Source organism: Haliotis rubra, unplaced genomic scaffold, assembly GCF_003918875.1.
Source record: "Haliotis rubra isolate DU_JTF1 unplaced genomic scaffold, ASM391887v1 Scf72, whole genome shotgun sequence".
NCBI lineage: Eukaryota > Metazoa > Mollusca > Gastropoda > Lepetellida > Haliotidae > Haliotis > Haliotis rubra.
In genome coordinates this window covers 1,893,628-1,912,340 of record NW_025767435.1, presented here as the reverse complement: position 1 = coordinate 1,912,340, position 18,713 = coordinate 1,893,628, and the positions used below count along the sequence as shown (strand labels likewise).

The following is an 18,713-nucleotide window of genomic DNA, read 5'->3' as shown; positions in this document are numbered from 1 at the left end:
TTTAATGCCTTCCGTCCACATAAATAAACAGTTGGGTTATCAATTCAAACAAAATGATATTTTGAAATGTGTACTGTTTCAAATTTAGCGGTAGTAAAACACAATTAGATCTACAGAATCTGCAAACCGTTCTGTTTAGCCCAACATTTTTTTTTTCTAAATGTATAATATCGTTGAAAAAGTTATTTAGCTTAGTCATGATCCCTCTTATCCATAACACTGCTTGATCTAAAGTAGTCTATTAAAGTATAATTAATTACCTTACCGTGTTTATGCCAGAGGTACACCCTCGTGTCCTGATCCATCCTTTCGGAAATATCACCACAAATCTGGCTCTTTGTCAACAGACTCGCGAACATGCCAGCGAATCCGATTCAATTTGAATTCACTACACTTTGAAGCCACTAGGTCACAAAACACTTTCCAAAATGTAGAAAATAATATCCGTAGAATCGAATTTGAGCACAAAGTACACACATGAGTGTGTAAGAGTCACCACAGCTGTCGCACGCAGACGTAGAGGTGCGTGAAATCGTCAAGTTGACAAGGCGCACATTTCAACAGTATCTAAATTCGGTACAACACGGACTTCTCGTTACAGCAAAAGCGCCCCTACTCTTAAATGTTGTACCAGTACCAGTAATTAGATATCAAAGACTATCTCAGTCATATAATCAGGTTAACCTTGCGCAAACTGTCAGTGGCTCTCCTGTCGCATCTTTCCAAATGTAAACAATGACTTCGAGAAAAGGTCAAGGCCATGAGGTTGCTGCCACTATTCTGGTAGGGAAATGGTCTACAGTGGAATTTTCAAATGTGAACCAAGCTTTTTAAACTTATTTGATATATGTTTTCCAACTTATCAGTTAATGATTGGTGATTGATGCATTGAAAAAACAAAACGTGATTTGTTATTACTGAATCTGGAGTTTGTTAGTCATTGACGGTTTGCCACCAAACACCCCGTTTCGGGCGATACCACTTGAGATTGGAATGCGAGGCCGCTTCACGTATTGACTCGTAACCAAAGAAAGAGCTCCATCTGAAATTGTTCATAAAATTGTCATGGTAGAATGGAGATAAACCTACTGTGTTGGAAAATCAGAGGTATATAACGAAATTATAATAGCTCTAAATTGTTCATTTAAAACCTCACGCTACGCGTTCGGTTTTAAATGAAATTTAGAGCTATTATAATTTCGTTATATACCTCTGATTTTCCCACACAGTAGGTTTATCTCCTAAATATATTGAATAAACAAGGTTACAACGAATGACAGTACAGATACAATTGAGTCACAAATCTAATATATTGGGTCACAAATCTAAAATATTGGGTCACAAATCTAAAATATTGGGTCACAAATCTAAAATAATAACTCACCAAAGGTTTGATATTCCCAGTGAAAACAGATGACTGATTGAAGATTGGTGTCAGTTGTTGTTAGGTCAATGTAGACGAGTGATAGGTCTATTGAGCGTAAATCCAAAGCAGTTGTCCCTCATCTCAACAACCATCCCTAATGTACATATTATATAGTTTTGAAGAATTCCAACAAAAACACGCCACAACACAATCATTTAAAAAAATTCTGACAGCTTCCAAAGCATCCGCCGGAAGCAAATAGACAACAAAGGGGAGGAAACTCCCCAGCCCACTCTTAACAGGTGAAATTACACAGCTCAAGCTCAAGATGCCAGTTCAAATCTACACTCAGCACTTTAACCTTTTGTGACCCATAATAGCTAAAAGTTAATTGACTAAAACACATCCTCATAACAAAAGTGTAGAAAATAGTGAAGCTTTTGGAGGTCACATCCACACTTTAGCTGAATCGGGTTCGATTCCCCGCATGACCAATTTCTGGTTTCTTTTGCCATGATATTGCTGGAATATTGCTAATATCGGCGTAAAACCACACTCACTCACTCCACACTTTGCCGTACCTTTAATAAGACTTCTGTGATTAGCCAATGCCAATAACACAACAAATGGAAGTGAATATCCTCGCAACACTAGATTACTCGGACTTTCCTGGGTCCATATCAGTTTCTTGACAATTCTGCCTTTTAGTCACTGTGGAATATGCTTTGACAGAAGACCGATTATTTATAAATGAGAAATTCTCTGAGATGCATTTACCGTATCATCATTCCATTGACGTTTTTAACACACGTTAACACATCATCTACGAGTTATTTTGTATCACACCTGATGGCGGTTTAACTATCAGTCAAGGAGTGTTTTGTTATTAAACAAACTTCTTGGCTGCATATTGCTCTTTCACGTGGAGCAGAAAATACGAGGTTGGTCATTCTAGCTTTTTTCGTTGTGCATGAAATACAAGCGACAGAGCCTTTTTCAAATTCAAAAATAAAATATGTAAAAAGCAAAATACATCTGTGCGAAATATGTAGTACTACTTATATTTATTGATAGTCCATTGTATGAAAATCTAGGTTCTGGTCAAAGTCTCATGATCAGATCAAGGACAATGAAAATTGTATTGTTTTCCGCCTTTAAATCCAGATTGTTAACTAAGAAGGTCTTTAGACAGCTAATACCTGATTTTACTTGTTCAGTAGACATCTTAAAACTGTTTCACCGACTTCACCTTATCAAAAAGAACTTTTCAGATATGTGTAGCATTGCTCCATGTGAAAGCCAACATTGAATTATCAGTGTTAACACTCGTGATTTCTGAGAGTGTAACTCGTGCTACCTTCTTCCATATATAGGCTTCCTACACACACCAAACCAAACAATCGTGTTCAGAACGTCACACGCCAGACATCGAATGCTGTCCACGATGTTGAAACTGTTGATGTGTCTGGCTGTTGGAACGGTAACGGTAGCTCAGGCTGATATTAACGTGCGACTAAGGCGGCGATCGACGTTATATCTGCCGTACACCTACCAGAATGGTCCAAAATACGATCTCTTTGAAGTGTCAGTGGAACAGGTGTCATATGATTCTGACAACAAGATTCTCTACACAGTCGGTGAGTTCGGTGTCTTTGCATGTTACTGAAATTAGGAAAATAGGATCCTTGCCGTTAAATATGTTTACGTCAACGGATAACACAAATGACATGAAAACTGAAAAGAAGACCGTTTCTATGAGAAGATACAAAATGTAAGCATTTGAAAATATGGTTATGTTTGTTGTCCCTTGTCTTGCGACGTTGTTTAAAGGTTAAGGGTTAAATGGTGGTTTACATCTCTATAGTTATGCCCGCGTGTGTGAGTGCGTGCGTGCGTTCGTTCGTGCGAGCGTGCGTGCGTGCGTGCGTGCGTGTGTGTGTGTGTGTGTGTGTGTGTGCCGTAATATATAATGAATACCTATCTCATGCACAATAAACATCTGCCATCTTTCAACGTTGTTGGTATTTTTTCGGAACTTCATCAAGGGATGTTGGTGGTAGAATAGTTTGATAAACGGGGAAAGGTTGAACCATCAGTTATTCACAACAGGACATAAACACGAGAGACATATCAAGTTGATGTAATTGTTGAACAGGTGTATATAAGTCGGCTAAAATATTTGGAAAGTTGGTGAACATTTAATATGTTGTCGAACACAATATTTATAAGCGTTCTTTAAATGTAGAACGTAGAATGTCAGACAACATTCAACCTTCAATATCCTCAAAATCAGATTCTGTCTGAGGTAAAGGGGAAAATAGCTGTGAAAAATATATGCATGGATCACTGGAAAGAGTGTGTTAACCTAATTATAGCAGAAATGTTAAAATTAATCAGTCAGTTTGCTCGTACTGTATATTATTTCATATTTGGAACTTCTATATTCTTCACGAACGTTTTTGTATATATTGATCAAAGGTAATACGGTATTTTGATTTCATGATGACTTCTTTACAGGTTACATTTATTGGAGGTTCTGTTGCATGCTGTTAACTTCATGTTTGAAATGGATTTGAAACGAGATTGAAAAAACGAAACATATTTTGTCACGTTGATTGTGTTTAGAAAATGAGAACTGCTTAGCAATAAGTTTCAGTTGACGGTTGAAATGTAATACAGTCGCAGATTATCATTAGAATTAGAATTTAGAAAAGATTTATAAAACAAAAATCAATACCCATTCTAGAGCAAAAGCTTTTCATATTTACATACACAGACCGAAATTGCAAATCACTGTCTTTGATGGCACTATCTTAATCTTGGTACTATCAGGTAAAACACTGTGGTTTAGAAGGTCATAGCCTGTGTGTCAATAGAGTTGTGTACTTGTTGACCCCTTAGGCTTGGTGTGAACAGAGAAAAGCATACCTGACTCAAAGAGTGAATACATGGATGGGTTGGCGAGTGAGTGAGTGAGTAAGTGAGTGAGTGACTGACTGACTAAGCCTTGACACCGCTTGAGATAATTTCAAGTTATGGGTCAGTGAGTGAGTATGGTTTTACGCCGGTTTTACTAATATTCTAGACATACCACCACTTGGAGCACCAGAATGGGTTTCACAAATCGCAGGTAGTCGAACCAGGGCCTTCGGTGTTGCAAACCAAAGCTTTAAACCTCGGCCATTTAGCCTACACGTGAGAGGACTGTAATCTATCTTAAACTTGATAAGAACAATTGAAATTATAGTGTCCTGTGTAGGGTCAAACATTTGCATGTGCTACTACACCCGAAGAGCAGTTTTAACCATTTGAACTCGTTGACATCAATGATTTCATCTTTTTATTTCCTTGTTGTTGCCAGGTGACACGGTCGTGCACGCTATCGACGTGTCTGACCCCAACAATATGAAGGTCGCGGCCCACCTGGAATATCCGGGCATGGAGTTCACGGACGTGGAGTTCTGCGGGGGTCACATCTTCACGGCCATGGACAACAGAACAGACCGAGCCAATGGCAAGATGATAGTCTTGAAATACAACCCCGCCACCAAACAGATCAATGAAGTTCTTCAAGTTCAAGGTCAGAGAAGCATTAATGAAATGGAACAGTCAATTATCACGAATTTGTTTTGTCATTTATTATCCAAAGTGTGTATGTAGCAACAGGTATGATGTGTAGACAACGGTCACACGTAACGTTAATGATGACTAGTTGTATTTTCCTGTGTATAAGGGGTCGCTGTGCGGGGCTCAGTAGGAAGTAATTTTTTATACGGTTTAGAAATTACTGCTATAAAAGGCTTGTGAGTCCCGTTTAAACCAGCAAAATAAAACACAACCGAGTTTATTATTCAATTATATATTGAATAAAATATAAGCAAGGTTACAATGAATGACAGTACAGATTTCTAATACAACACGATTGGGTCACAAATCTAAAGTATTGACTAAATGTCTGTAGTCACCAAGTCTTGATCCTTGTAGATATACTGATTGAAGTTTGTTGACAGCTGTTGAAAGTTCAATGTAGACGAGGCCTCGTGAGTGGTCGGTCTTGAAAAGTGCTCTTTCGTCTCTGGACCAAAGCTTATAAAGATCACGGTCATCTGACTACGATGAAGTCATAAATATACCACAACAGTAGCTATGAAAGTGACATTGTTGGCAAGGCTCGTTTAGGACAACATAATGGCGATTTAAAAATGGCTTTAGAATTTGATGAAATTCTAGACTATTCACGTCAGAAACGGTACATAGCCTTGGGGTCAAACTAACTTCAAACAAGAGGTCTCAAATCAGTCGTTATGAGACTGGTTAGATATTGCCCCAATATCACATTTTCAGAGGCACAAACCTAATGCCACTTTGGTTAAGCTGTAGGGCTGTAAAATCCGTTTACCTCACTCACTCATGTTGCGTATCATATAATGACCTTGGGCATCATATCTCATATCATCATATCTCTCTGTTCCAGTGGGCGCTATTCCAGACATGGTCAAGCCGACGAAGGACTGTAAGAAGATTGTCGTAGCCGTGGAGGGCGAGGCGTACGAGTACCCCCCAAACCACATCACTGACCCCCCGGGACTCGTCGTCATCGTCAACTTCCCCTGGGGTATCGGGACCGACATGATAATATCCACGCTGGATTTTGAACGATTTAACGATAGGTATAGACTGTCACCGACAATTTAGAACTTGGAAGTTATTTCCATCTGTGTTTGGTTCCCCTTGCAGAAAGCAATCAGCGCGAAACTAGTGTATGTCGACGTATAATAAACGAGTAATAGAATAGATCTGAGACAGGATCCATCAAAGGAAGAAAGAAATGTGTTAGGGGCGTGCGTGCGTGTGTCTAAGTAAACGTTTCACATATCCGAGGTATTTGCTCATGTCAGCAACCACTGGTTCGCTTGGCCCGTGCTCCTTTTTTATTTACCTACCTACTTACTTACTTACTTACTTACTTACTTACACTCAGACACGGTACAGGCCAGCATAGGATCCTATCCTAATCCATTACGTTCAGCCTGCTACACATTCACAGACAGGGTAATGCATTTCTTGGTTCGTAGAGTACCATTCCTGGCAGGTTCCGGCGTCCGACACGCGCACCAAGCGAACAATAACCCCCTTCTCCCACGACGTGGAACCCGAATACATCGCCATCAACGCTGACGACAGCAAGGCGTACATAATGCTGCAGGTAAGGTGTTGATACACTGGAGGGTCGTCATCACTATCAACACTACAGTTAAATGAATAGCTTTGTGCTGCAATATGGTTAAACAGCGTATTAAAACTGGACTGGGCTTCGGAAATACTCTTGATGTATTACTATAATCAATAGATATATTTCTCTGAAACCAAACCTTCCTTAATACATTTAACTCTGTCAGAGGAATGTCCTATGAGGTATTTAATACTTTATATGATAACCTTGTCCGCCCCATCATTGCGTATGTACTGCAAGCTGGGGTAATACAGAACATAGCTGCATAAATTATAATGCCATTAAGATAGAGCCTGTCGAGTTTGTTTCTGGTCCTTAGTGTTAATATGCGTTGTCAGGCAAACATTACAAAACAAAAAGCAAAGTTATACCTTTCTGGGGAAGATTCATTTAACCCCTCGATATAGACTGCCCGTCGTTCTAATTTCGAAGTTTACATTTTAAACACAGATTTCCATTTTTATCAAATAAAATATTGGCCGAAATCGGCCAAGACAATTTGTGTTGTGGCTTTGGAACGACGCGGGCATTATAAACCAAGGACTTTTTAGAATATTCAAAAGTACTCCGACCATTTCACTCTATGCACAGAATATCTTAGGTAGATCGCCACGAAATATATTAGCTATACTACAATGTGGTGCCTATTAATAAATTATTTTATTTCATTGCATTGCATTTTATTATGTTTTACATATTAGGAAGATGGAGGATGGGAATGTGTGATGTGTTGTGGGGTGGTTCTGGTATGATAATGATAATCCTCAAGCTGCTAAGACATAGTTATAATCATATAGCTGGGGTCCTAACTATGAGAAACAACTTTAATGGTTAAATGGTAAATAAGACATTACTCGTGGTTGGATTGCCACGATTGGGATTCGTGTTCTATTAGTTGCGTTAATAAACATATCAGATCAACGTCATCTTGACGATCCTGCCGCCATCATCCTGTCATGTTCTATGCGACGCTAAACACACTTCTTGTCAGTTCACTCACGTATAGTTCCGCTAAAGATGTAACTATTGTTGACAGGAGAACAATGCTGTGGCGACTGTTGACCTCGAGACTCAGACAATATCGGAGGTGTATGGGCTGGGATATAAGAACTGGAGCTCATTAAAACTGGATCCAAGTGATAAGGACGGCGGTAAGCTTTCGTACAACATTAACACATCAAGCAGGAAACAGGGCGTTTTCCAATTGACACAAACAACTAGGAACACGGGAAGGTTACATCCCATACACAGCCATCTCAATGTTTGTTATTTAACCTACATAACACCGTTCACTGATATTTCAGGATGACATTAAACCTACACTCTCCCTTCACTGATATATTGTCATGATGACATTAAACCCACACTCACTCTTCACCTATATTGTCATGATGACGTTAAACCCACACTCACTCTTCACTGATATTGCCATGATGACATTAAACACACACTCACTCTGAACTGAAATTGCCATGATGACATTAAACCCACACTCACTCTTCACTGATATTGCCATGATGACATTAAACCCACACTCTGCCTTCGCTGATATTGCCCTGATGACATTAAACCCACACTCTGCCTTCACTGATATTGTCATGATGACATTAAACCCACACTCTGCCTTCACTGATATTGTCATGATGACATTAAACCCACGCTCACTCTTCACTGATATTGTCATGATGACATTAAACCCACACTCACTCTTCACTGATATTGCCATGATGACATTAAACCCGCACTTTCCCTTCACTGATATTGTCATGATGACATTAAACCTACACTCTCCCTTCACTGATATATTGCCATGATGACATTAAACCTACACTCTCCCTTCACTGATATAATGCCATGATAACATTAAACCTACACTCACTCTTCACTGATATTGTCATGATGACATTAAACCCACACTCACTCTTCACTGATATTGCCATGATGACATTAAACCCACATTCACTCTTCACTGATATCGTCATGATGACATTAAACCTACGCTAGCTCTTCACTGATATTGCCATGATGACATTAAACACACACTCACTCTGAACTGATATCGTCATGATGACATTAAACCAACACTCACTCTTCACTGATATCGTCATGATGACATTAAACCAACACTCACTCTTCACTGATATTGCCATGATGACATTAAACCCACACTCACTCTTCACTGATATTGCCATGATGACATTAAACCCACACTCACTCTTCACTGATATTGCCATGATGACATTAAACACACACTCACTCTTCACTGATATCGTCATGATCACATTAAACCTACACTCACCCTTCACTGATATTGACATGATGACATTAAACCTACACTCACTCTTCACTGATATTGCCATGATGACATTAAACCTACACTCACTCTTCACTGATATTGCCATGATGACATTAAACCCACACTCACTCTTCACTGATATCGTCATGATGACATTAAACCTACACTCACTCTTCACTGATATTGTCATGATCACATTAAACCAACACTCACTCTTCACTGATATTGTCATGATGACATTAAACCCACACTCACTCTGAACTGATATTGCCATGATGACATTAAACCCACACTCACTCTTCACTGATATAGTCATGATGACATTAAACCTACACCCACTCTTCACTGATATCGTCATGGTGACTATTAAACCCACACTCACTCTTCACTGATATTGCCATGATGACATTAAACCCACACTCTGCCTTCACTGATATATTGCCATGATGATATTAAACCCACACTCACTCTGAACTGATATAGTCATGATGACATTAAACCTACACCCACTCTTCACTGATATCGTCATGGTGACTATTAAACCCACACTCACTCTTCACTGATATTGCCATGATGACATCAAACCCACACTCTGCCTTCACTGATATATTGCCATGATGATATTAAACCCACACTCACTCTGAACTGATATAGTCATGATGACATTAAACCCACCCTCCCTTCACTGATATTGCCATGATGACATTATACCTACACTCTCCCTTCACTGACATTGCCATGATGACATTAAACCCACACTCTCCCTTCACTGATATTGTCATGATGACATTAAACCCACACTCACAATGAACAGGTATCGTCATGATGACATTAAACCCACACTCTGCTTTCACTGATATATTGCCATGATAACATTAAACCCACTCTTTCCCTTCACTGATATTGCCATGATGACATTAAACCCACACTCTGCCTTCACTGATATATTGTCATGACATTAAACCCACACTTTCCCTTCACTGATATTGCCATGATGACATTAAACCCACACTCTGCCTTCACTGATATATTGTCATGATGACATTAAACCCACACTCTCCCTTCACTGATATTGTCATGATGACATTAAACCCACACTCACAATGAACAGGTATCGTCATGATGACATTAAACCCACACTCTGCTTTCACTGATATATTGCCATGATAACATTAAACCCACTCTTTCCCTTCACTGATATTGCCATGATGACATTAAACCCACACTCTGCCTTCACTGATATATTGTCATGACATTAAACCCACACTTTCCCTTCACTGATATTGCCATGATGACATTAAACCCACACTCTGCCTTCACTGATATATTGTCATGACATTAAACCCACACTCACTCTGAACTGATATTGCCATGATGACATTAAACCGGCTCTCCGCCTTCACTGATATTGTCATGATGACATTAAACCCACACTCTCCCTTCACTGATGATACTTCATCCTGCTGCAGGTGCCCACATGAACGCCTACAACGTCTACGGCATGTACCAGCCGGACACCTTCGTGCACTTCCAGTTCAAAGGCGGCAACTATCTTGTGCTCGCCAACGAGGGAGACTCCAAGGATTATTCGTATGGCGGCTATCAATGGTCGGAGGAGTCACGTGGTTCCGATATACCACCACATGGTATGCAATAACTCAGATATGCTGACACATAATATCTTAACGTCCTGTGCGAGCACATTATCGATACAAACTATACATTTGATCGAGTGGTTTAACGCTTCTTTAAACAGTATATAATATATATACTCCCAGTTGTGTATATCAATGCTCATGAAGTTGATCACTGGATTGTCTGGTTCCGACGCGATAATTAAGAGGTAGTCGATATAGAGCTGGGATGCTGCAGGGTGTGGCGTTAGACAACAAACCATCAAAAATAATATAGATACATTTCGTGGCTCCGGCGACACAGCTATCCGTTCCCAAAGTATGCAACAATATGTAAGCAAACAGATATCTCTGTCATACAAGGGGCGGTGGGGTAGCCTAGTGGTTAAAGCTTTGGCTCGTCACGCCGAAGACCCGGGTTCGAATCCCCACATGGGTACACTGTGTGATGCCCATTTCTGGTGTCCCCCGCCGTGATGTTGCTGGAATATTGCAATATGCGGCGTAAAACCAAGCTCAGTTAGTCAGTCAGTCTATCATACAAAATTTTGACAACGTAAAATAAAATTAATTCTATCAATACCATTCCTATATTTTGTTTAACATTAAATATAATTTCATTCAACGCCATGAGTAACTTGAAAGAAAGGCATTTGATTATATTTTAATGGAAAAGAGGAATAGATTACCAAAGACTCGTGGTTCCCTTCCGGTAGGCCATGTTCATGATGTTACCCATGTATTGAACGTTTCTGTTAAAGACGTGTGGCGGAATATCGACTACACAACACAGGCTCAACTGGGGAATAATACTGTGCTTGGTGAGTGAACTTTTAACTCGGCGTCCTTTAGTCGTGACATGGCTTAACTGCTCAAGACAGACTTAACGCATTTTACTGTAATATATTCATAACAGAGGGAAGAAATACATTACACAAATACACAGTCCCAAATATAACAAATGTTGCATTGGACCACTTTCTATAATGCATTGTGATTCACAGGCTCTGTCATGGCAGCTGGGCCAATTTCCACTTGTCAAGGTAGTACTTAAAGTGCGTGATATATCTAGACGACCCGTTGTCAGACTTCCATTTTGTGGAAGCTGCGTGGCTGAGCGGCTGATTCATATGCTGGTGATTAGGGTCCGAAATATGAGACCTAAACCCAAATATGTACTTTATTCTGTACTGTAATATGCAAATGTAAACCCAAATGTAACATAGGTTGTACTGTATTACACACCACATCACGACAGAACACACCAAACCACGCCACGCCAAGCCGTACCATACCACACCACAAACCACATCACATCACACCAGAACACACCAAACCACGCCACGCCACGCCACGCCACGCCACGCCACGCCGTACCATACCACACCACACACCACACCAGAACACACCAAACCACGCCACGCCACGCCACACCACGCCACACCTTACCATACCACACCACACACCACATCACAACAAACCAGAACACACAAAACCACGCCACGCCACGCCACGCCACGCCACGCCTTACCATACCACACCACACCAAACCAAACCAAACCAAGCCAAACTACAAATATACTACAATAAATATCATACCAGTCTGAGAAACGAAATAAACTATATTTTTATGTAAGGTTTATCATATATGTGATTTATAACTTTATTTATTTATAAAGAATATGACTCATTGGTTTTAGGGAAAATATAATTTGTCTAAAATCTGTACATTCCTTACCCCAGTCGTCATGGAACCATTACATTTTCACCCATAATTACCCAGTCACAGTTTACCTTTTGGAAACTGTTGCCGGAACGAGTGATGCTCACACTACATAATCTAACAGTTCTTTCGACCGCCTCCGTGGTGTAATGGTTAGAGCGTCCGCCCGAAGACCGAAAGAAGGCGGGTTCAATCCCCGGCCGCGTCATACCAAAGATGTTAAAATATGGTACTTGTTGGTCCCTGCCTGGCGCTCGGCATTAATGGGTACGAAAAGGACTGGTCGGCTCGGAGTCAGTATAATGTGTCTGAGTGGGGTATTCATGCTCAACTGCTAGCACTATAAAACCAGCTTAAGTCTGGGCTAGTATACACATACACATGCATGCAAGTCGTCATATGAGCGAAATATTCTTAAGTACGACGTTAAACCCCTTTTAACCACCAATTTTCAAATTTCAGTTACAAAACAAACTCGCTGTACATTTCAACTGATAACAAATATCCATCTACACCTGGTCCTTCGATATGGCAAGCGAACCATTTAATCCCTTGGCTAAACCCTACACCTGTGAAGATCCGAGTTAGAATAGGTCTTCAGTAACCCATGCTTGTCGTAAGAGGCGACAAACGGGATCGGGTGGTCAGGCTCGCTGACTTGGTTAACACGTGATCGTATCCCAGTAACGTAGGTTGATGCTCATGATGTTGATCACTTGATTGTTTGGTCCACACGCGAAAAGTTACAGCCCGCCGCCATATAGTTGGAACTAAACCCCAACTGTCCACGGAATAAGTGAGTTTCATGTCTACAGATGTGTGTGTTGTATTGCACAGGACGCCTCAAATTTGCTGTTAGTCCAGCGGAAAAGACAGTCAGGGATTATATTCATAACAGAGGGAAGAAATACATTACACAAATACACAGTCCCAAATATAACAAATGTTGCATTGGACCACTTTCTATAATGCATTGTGATTCACAGGCTCTGTCATGGCAGCTGGGCCAATTTCCACTTGTCAAGGTAGTACTTAAAGTGCGTGATATATCTAGACGACCCGTTGTCAGACTTCCATTTTGTGGAAGCTGCGTGGCTGAGCGGCTGATTCATATGCTGGTGATTAGGGTCCGAAATATGAGACCTAAACCCAAATATGTACTTTATTCTGTACTGTAATATGCAAATGTAAACCCAAATGTAACATAGGTTGTACTGTATTACACACCACATCACGACAGAACACACCAAACCACGCCACGCCAAGCCGTACCATACCACACCACAAACCACATCACATCACACCAGAACACACCAAACCACGCCACGCCACGCCACGCCACGCCACGCCACGCCGTACCATACCACACCACACACCACACCAGAACACACCAAACCACGCCACGCCACGCCACGCCACCACGCCCACACGCCCTTACCATACCACACCACACACCACATCACAACAAACCAGAACACACACAACGCCACGCCACGCCACGCCACGCCACACCCTTACCATACCGCCACGCCACCACACCAAACCAAACCAAACCAAGCCAAACTACAAATATACTACAATAAATATCATACCAGTCTGAGAAACGAAATAAACTATATTTTTATGTAAGGTTTATCATATATGTGATTTATAACTTTATTTATTTATAAAGAATATGACTCATTGGTTTTAGGGAAAATATAATTTGTCTAAAATCTGTACATTCCTTACCCCAGTCGTCATGGAACCATTACATTTTCACCCATAATTACCCAGTCACAGTTTACCTTTTGGAAACTGTTGCCGGAACGAGTGATGCTCACACTACATAATCTAACAGTTCTTTCGACCGCCTCCGTGGTGTAATGGTTAGAGCGTCCGCCCGAAGACCGAAAGAAGGCGGGTTCAATCCCCGGCCGCGTCATACCAAAAGATGTTAAAATATGGTACTTGTTGGTCCCTGCCTGGCGCTCGGCATTAATGGGTACGAAAAGGACTGGTCGGCTCGGAGTCAGTATAATGTGTCTGAGTGGGGTATTCATGCTCAACTGCTAGCACTATAAAACCAGCTTAAGTCTGGGCTAGTATACACATACACATGCATGCAAGTCGTCATATGGGCGAAATATTCTTAAGTACGACGTTAAACCCCTTTTAACCACCAATTTTCAAATTTCAGTTACAAAACAAACTCGCTGTACATTTCAACTGATAACAAATATCCATCTACACCTGGTCCTTCGATATGGCAAGCGAACCATTTAATCCCTTGGCTAAACCCTACACCTGTGAAGATCCGAGTTAGAATAGGTCTTCAGTAACCCATGCTTGTCGTAAGAGGCGACAAACGGGATCGGGTGGTCAGGCTCGCTGACTTGGTTAACACGTGATCGTATCCCAGTAACGTAGGTTGATGCTCATGATGTTGATCACTTGATTGTTTGGTCCACACGCGAAAAGTTACAGCCCGCCGCCATATAGTTGGAACTAAACCCCAACTGTCCACGGAATAAGTGAGTTTCATGTCTACAGATGTGTGTGTTGTATTGCACAGGACGCCTCAAATTTGCTGTTAGTCCAGCGGAAAAAGACAGTCAGGGATTCTTGAAGGACATGTATGTGTTTGGCGGAAGAGGCTGGTCTATCAGAAGAGCGGAAGACATGTCTCTCATCTACGACAGCGGCAACGACATCGCAGAAAGAACACTGAGAACAGAACATGACCTCTTTAATTGTGAAATCGATAATGTACATAATCGACCTGTCGATGATTTTGACACTAGATCTGATGACAAGGTAGGCTGTTCACGTTTGTGACTTTTTAGAATGTGTTCAGAATTACTAGTATGCTATGATGTGGCCAATGAAATCTGTATATTTCTATGTGGTCTTTCAAACTGTACCGTAAGCTATCTTTACGCCAGGGAACACCAGAAAGGGGCTTTACACATTGGACTAATGTGCGGAATCGAACCCGGATTTTAGGCGTAACGGGTGAACGCTTTAATAATAATGATAATCGCCTACTTGTATTGCTTGTATAAGCTGTTCTACTACCAAGTGGTCCTCCCCCTTAAAAATTAGCGAAAAGTGACACCAAAATAGTTATCGTTTGTTAAAGAACTTTTTTATTCGGGTGTCCAAAATTATGAGACAAATCATCAGAGTTGGTCTGTCCATTTTATATGACTGTACAACATTTGGTTCTGTTGCAATTATTAGATTTTGTGTAAGTGAGCAATTCATCGGTCTCTAATGAAATCAAACGGACGGTAGCTATACCTCACCGCCCTTTTAAGCCTTTGACGTTCCATCCTGGTTAGACGGTTGATCCGGCGAAGTGGCCGTAATTACCTTCCACGGGTTTACTGCAGGATCCGCTATGAGTCTAATTACGATCCATGGTTTGTCAAAGCGATAAAAGTCTAACGCCTGCAAAACCAGACTTTGACAGTCAGACCAGTTTATTTTTCTGAATTAATCCGCTCATATCGGGGTGGTGGTGTAGTATTATGGTTAAAGCGTCCGATCGTCAAGCTTAAGACCTGGTACGATTCCTGATATGGGTAGAATGTGTGAAGGCTATTTCTGGTGTCCCCCGCGTGATATTGCTGCATTGTTGCTAAATGCGGCGTAAAACCATACTCACCCATTCCACTTCATAACTTTCCAATACCTTATCCCCCCAGGGCCCGGAGACTGAGTCAGTTGCAGTAGGGGAGGTAGATGGCTACACGCTCTTCTTCGCCGCCAACGAGAGACCCGGCACCATCTTCACATACTCCGTCAAGGATGACCTGAGTCATCCGAAGTTCCAGCACATCTATTCCGGCATCCCCGAGACTCGAGGAAGAACCTGGCAGCAGATGTATGATGACCGGGATCTCACGGAGATCGACTGCGAGGACATGAAGTAAGTTCCAAACCTGCTTGGATCGTGGGACGGAATAGGCTCTGCCACCCCATGTCAACTGAAAAAAGAATCTGGTCGTCATGTCATGTGACATATCTTATTGTATGCCATGCCAGGAGGGCAAGGATCTATACCTACAGTATCAACAGTTGGTTTGTCTGAGCCCGTCTCGAACTCTTACTTGACGTTGTTGTGTTGGTTAATGCGGCATAAAACAGCATGTATTAAAGTTCATGCGGTTTAGTACAAGTGATGGATGATAACGATTGATGGATGTTTCGTAGGTTTAGCTATTATACTATGTAATGAATGAGTGAGTGACTGAGTTTGGTTTTACGCCGCTTTTAGCAATATTCCAGCAATATCACGGCGGGGGACACCAGAAATGGTCTATGTAATGAAGACGTTGAGTGACACTTGAACATTTGCTGGTAATGGGGCGGTGGGTTAGCCTAGCGGTTAAAGCGTCCGCTCGTCACGCCGAAAACCTGGGTTCGATTCCCCACATGCGTACAATGTGTGATGCCCATTTCTGGTGTCCCCCGTCGTGGTATTGCTGGAATATTGCTAAAAGAGGCGTAAATAATACTCACTCACTCACTATGTTGGCAATCCTCTCGAAAGATTTACATCACCATTCGCATACCCGATGCGTGCGTGCGTGCGTGCATGTACGTGTGCGTGCATTTGTTTGTGAGCGTGACTCACTCACCCACTCACTCACTCACTTTTGTTTATTCTGTTTCCAGGTTTGTCCATGCGTCCAAGAGTCCAACAGGAAAAGCTATCCTGTTTGTCGGAGGCTCCGTATCAGGGACATTGTCCATTTTGGATGTGGAAGTTCTCGATTAACTTGATAGTTGTTAGTTCACGTTTGACTAAGCTTGAGTACGCTTTAGAGGTCAAAGCCAGGTGTAAATATGTACATATATAAATCTGATTATATGCCTATGATATCGTTTAAACTATTCCATGGTTTAGAGTAGAGTGATGTGTGAAATACTCTTTTCGTTTACCTCAACTCACTCACTACATCAGTCACTAACTGAAGTTAATGTAACCATGGCTACCAGAAAGATCCTCCAGCTTTGGAGTGCTTGTCTCCGATACCGTGACACAGAGATTCACCTATAAGCCCATTTTCTCTAGAAATACACATTTGATTAAACTTAGAAACAAAGGAAAGTTGTTTCCATGTAACTGAAAATCAAAAGAACTTGTGATAAATTTGGCTATGCGTGTAAAACAACCGTAATTCATTCCTGCGAGAGTTTGTTCAGGTAATCTGACTGGGTACGTTTGTGTAAAACTATTTTGTTTCAATTAAGACTGACTGACTGACTGAGTGTGGTTTTACGCCGCGTTTAGCAATATTCCAGCAACATCACGGCGGGGGACACCAGAAATGGGCACATTGTACCCATGTGGGGATTCGAACCCGGGTCTTCGGCGTGACGAGCCAACTCTTTAACCACTAGGCTACCCCACCGCCCCTGTTTCAATTAAGACTCGTTTATGAATGTTATTACAACTTGATGCCGACAATATGAATTTGAGCTGAAAAGGCACATTTGATTGTCATGCATGTATTTCTGGGTTTTTTTAATTTTTAAAACGCTTAGATTTGTGGAGTACAATAAAAACATGTTTATGCTTAAAGTATTAACTAAGCGCTAATGCGGCTACCCAATGTTTGTACATTTTAATGAAGCAACATATTTTCTATTCAATTAACCACTTTTTAATGAAACATCTGACTCCCAAAAAGCGTGTTAATTTGGTGATCATTAATTGTAATCTTTTATTGAAAAGTGGAGTGGAGTCCTCTCCTTTCTCGGTTCTCTCCTTTAGGTTTCCTGCTTTCGTGTATATGAAATTGTGTAATATATAATGATTTAAGATATATTATGTGTGTATTCATAATAATTACGAGCTAGTGTTTGGAATCTTTACACTATTTACCTGTAACGAATTTCAGTCGCATTCTCCCTCAACACGTATGTGTTGACCCCTCACATAAAAGAAACGAAGGAGATTTTACGAGCGCTTTTAAAGGTGCGTGCCCCTTTTAAAGTCCAAGAAATGAAATGTCATAGTATACATCTTGGCAGATCTGCGGGGGTACATTGTATGTGTGAAAGTAGTGAATCTTGGATATGTTCACGTGTGGGTGTATGTGTGTGTGTGTGTGTGTGTGTGTGTGTGTGTGTGTGTGTGTGTGTGTGTGTGTGTGTGTGTGTGTGTGCGTGTGTGTGTGTGTGTGTGCGCGCGCGCGTGTGTGTGTGTGCATGCGCACCATGTATACAGATACAATGTAGATATACACAGGATATACCATGTGTGTTTCCTCGAGATGTTTTGCATTAAATCCAGTGACAACTATTCAGACATGGTGTCGTGTTGTTCTCTTAGACCCATGAAACATACCATCAGAACAACCTGTCAATCAAACTACTGACAGGCCGCAGTGATTGACAGGATCAGCGTCTCAGACAAGTACGTGGTCCATGGTCTACTCGGCATTGCTGAGGGGTACAAATTATCTCAG

General features: G+C 41.2%; 1 protein-coding gene across 1 annotated transcript; it reads left to right on the top strand.

Moving 5' to 3' along the window:
- The first annotated feature begins 2,810 nt into the window (after positions 1-2,810).
- On the top strand, positions 2,811-17,017 carry LOC124259373 (mesenchyme-specific cell surface glycoprotein-like). The gene is given in 12 exon segments (XM_046693500.1): positions 2,811-3,003; positions 4,728-4,946; positions 5,841-6,036; positions 6,442-6,502; positions 6,504-6,572; positions 7,636-7,750; positions 10,365-10,541; positions 11,291-11,350; positions 13,090-13,127; positions 14,785-15,048; positions 15,942-16,165; positions 16,915-17,017. Coding segments are annotated over 12 exon segments (1,719 nt in total).
- The last annotated feature ends 1,696 nt before the right edge of the window (positions 17,018-18,713 follow it).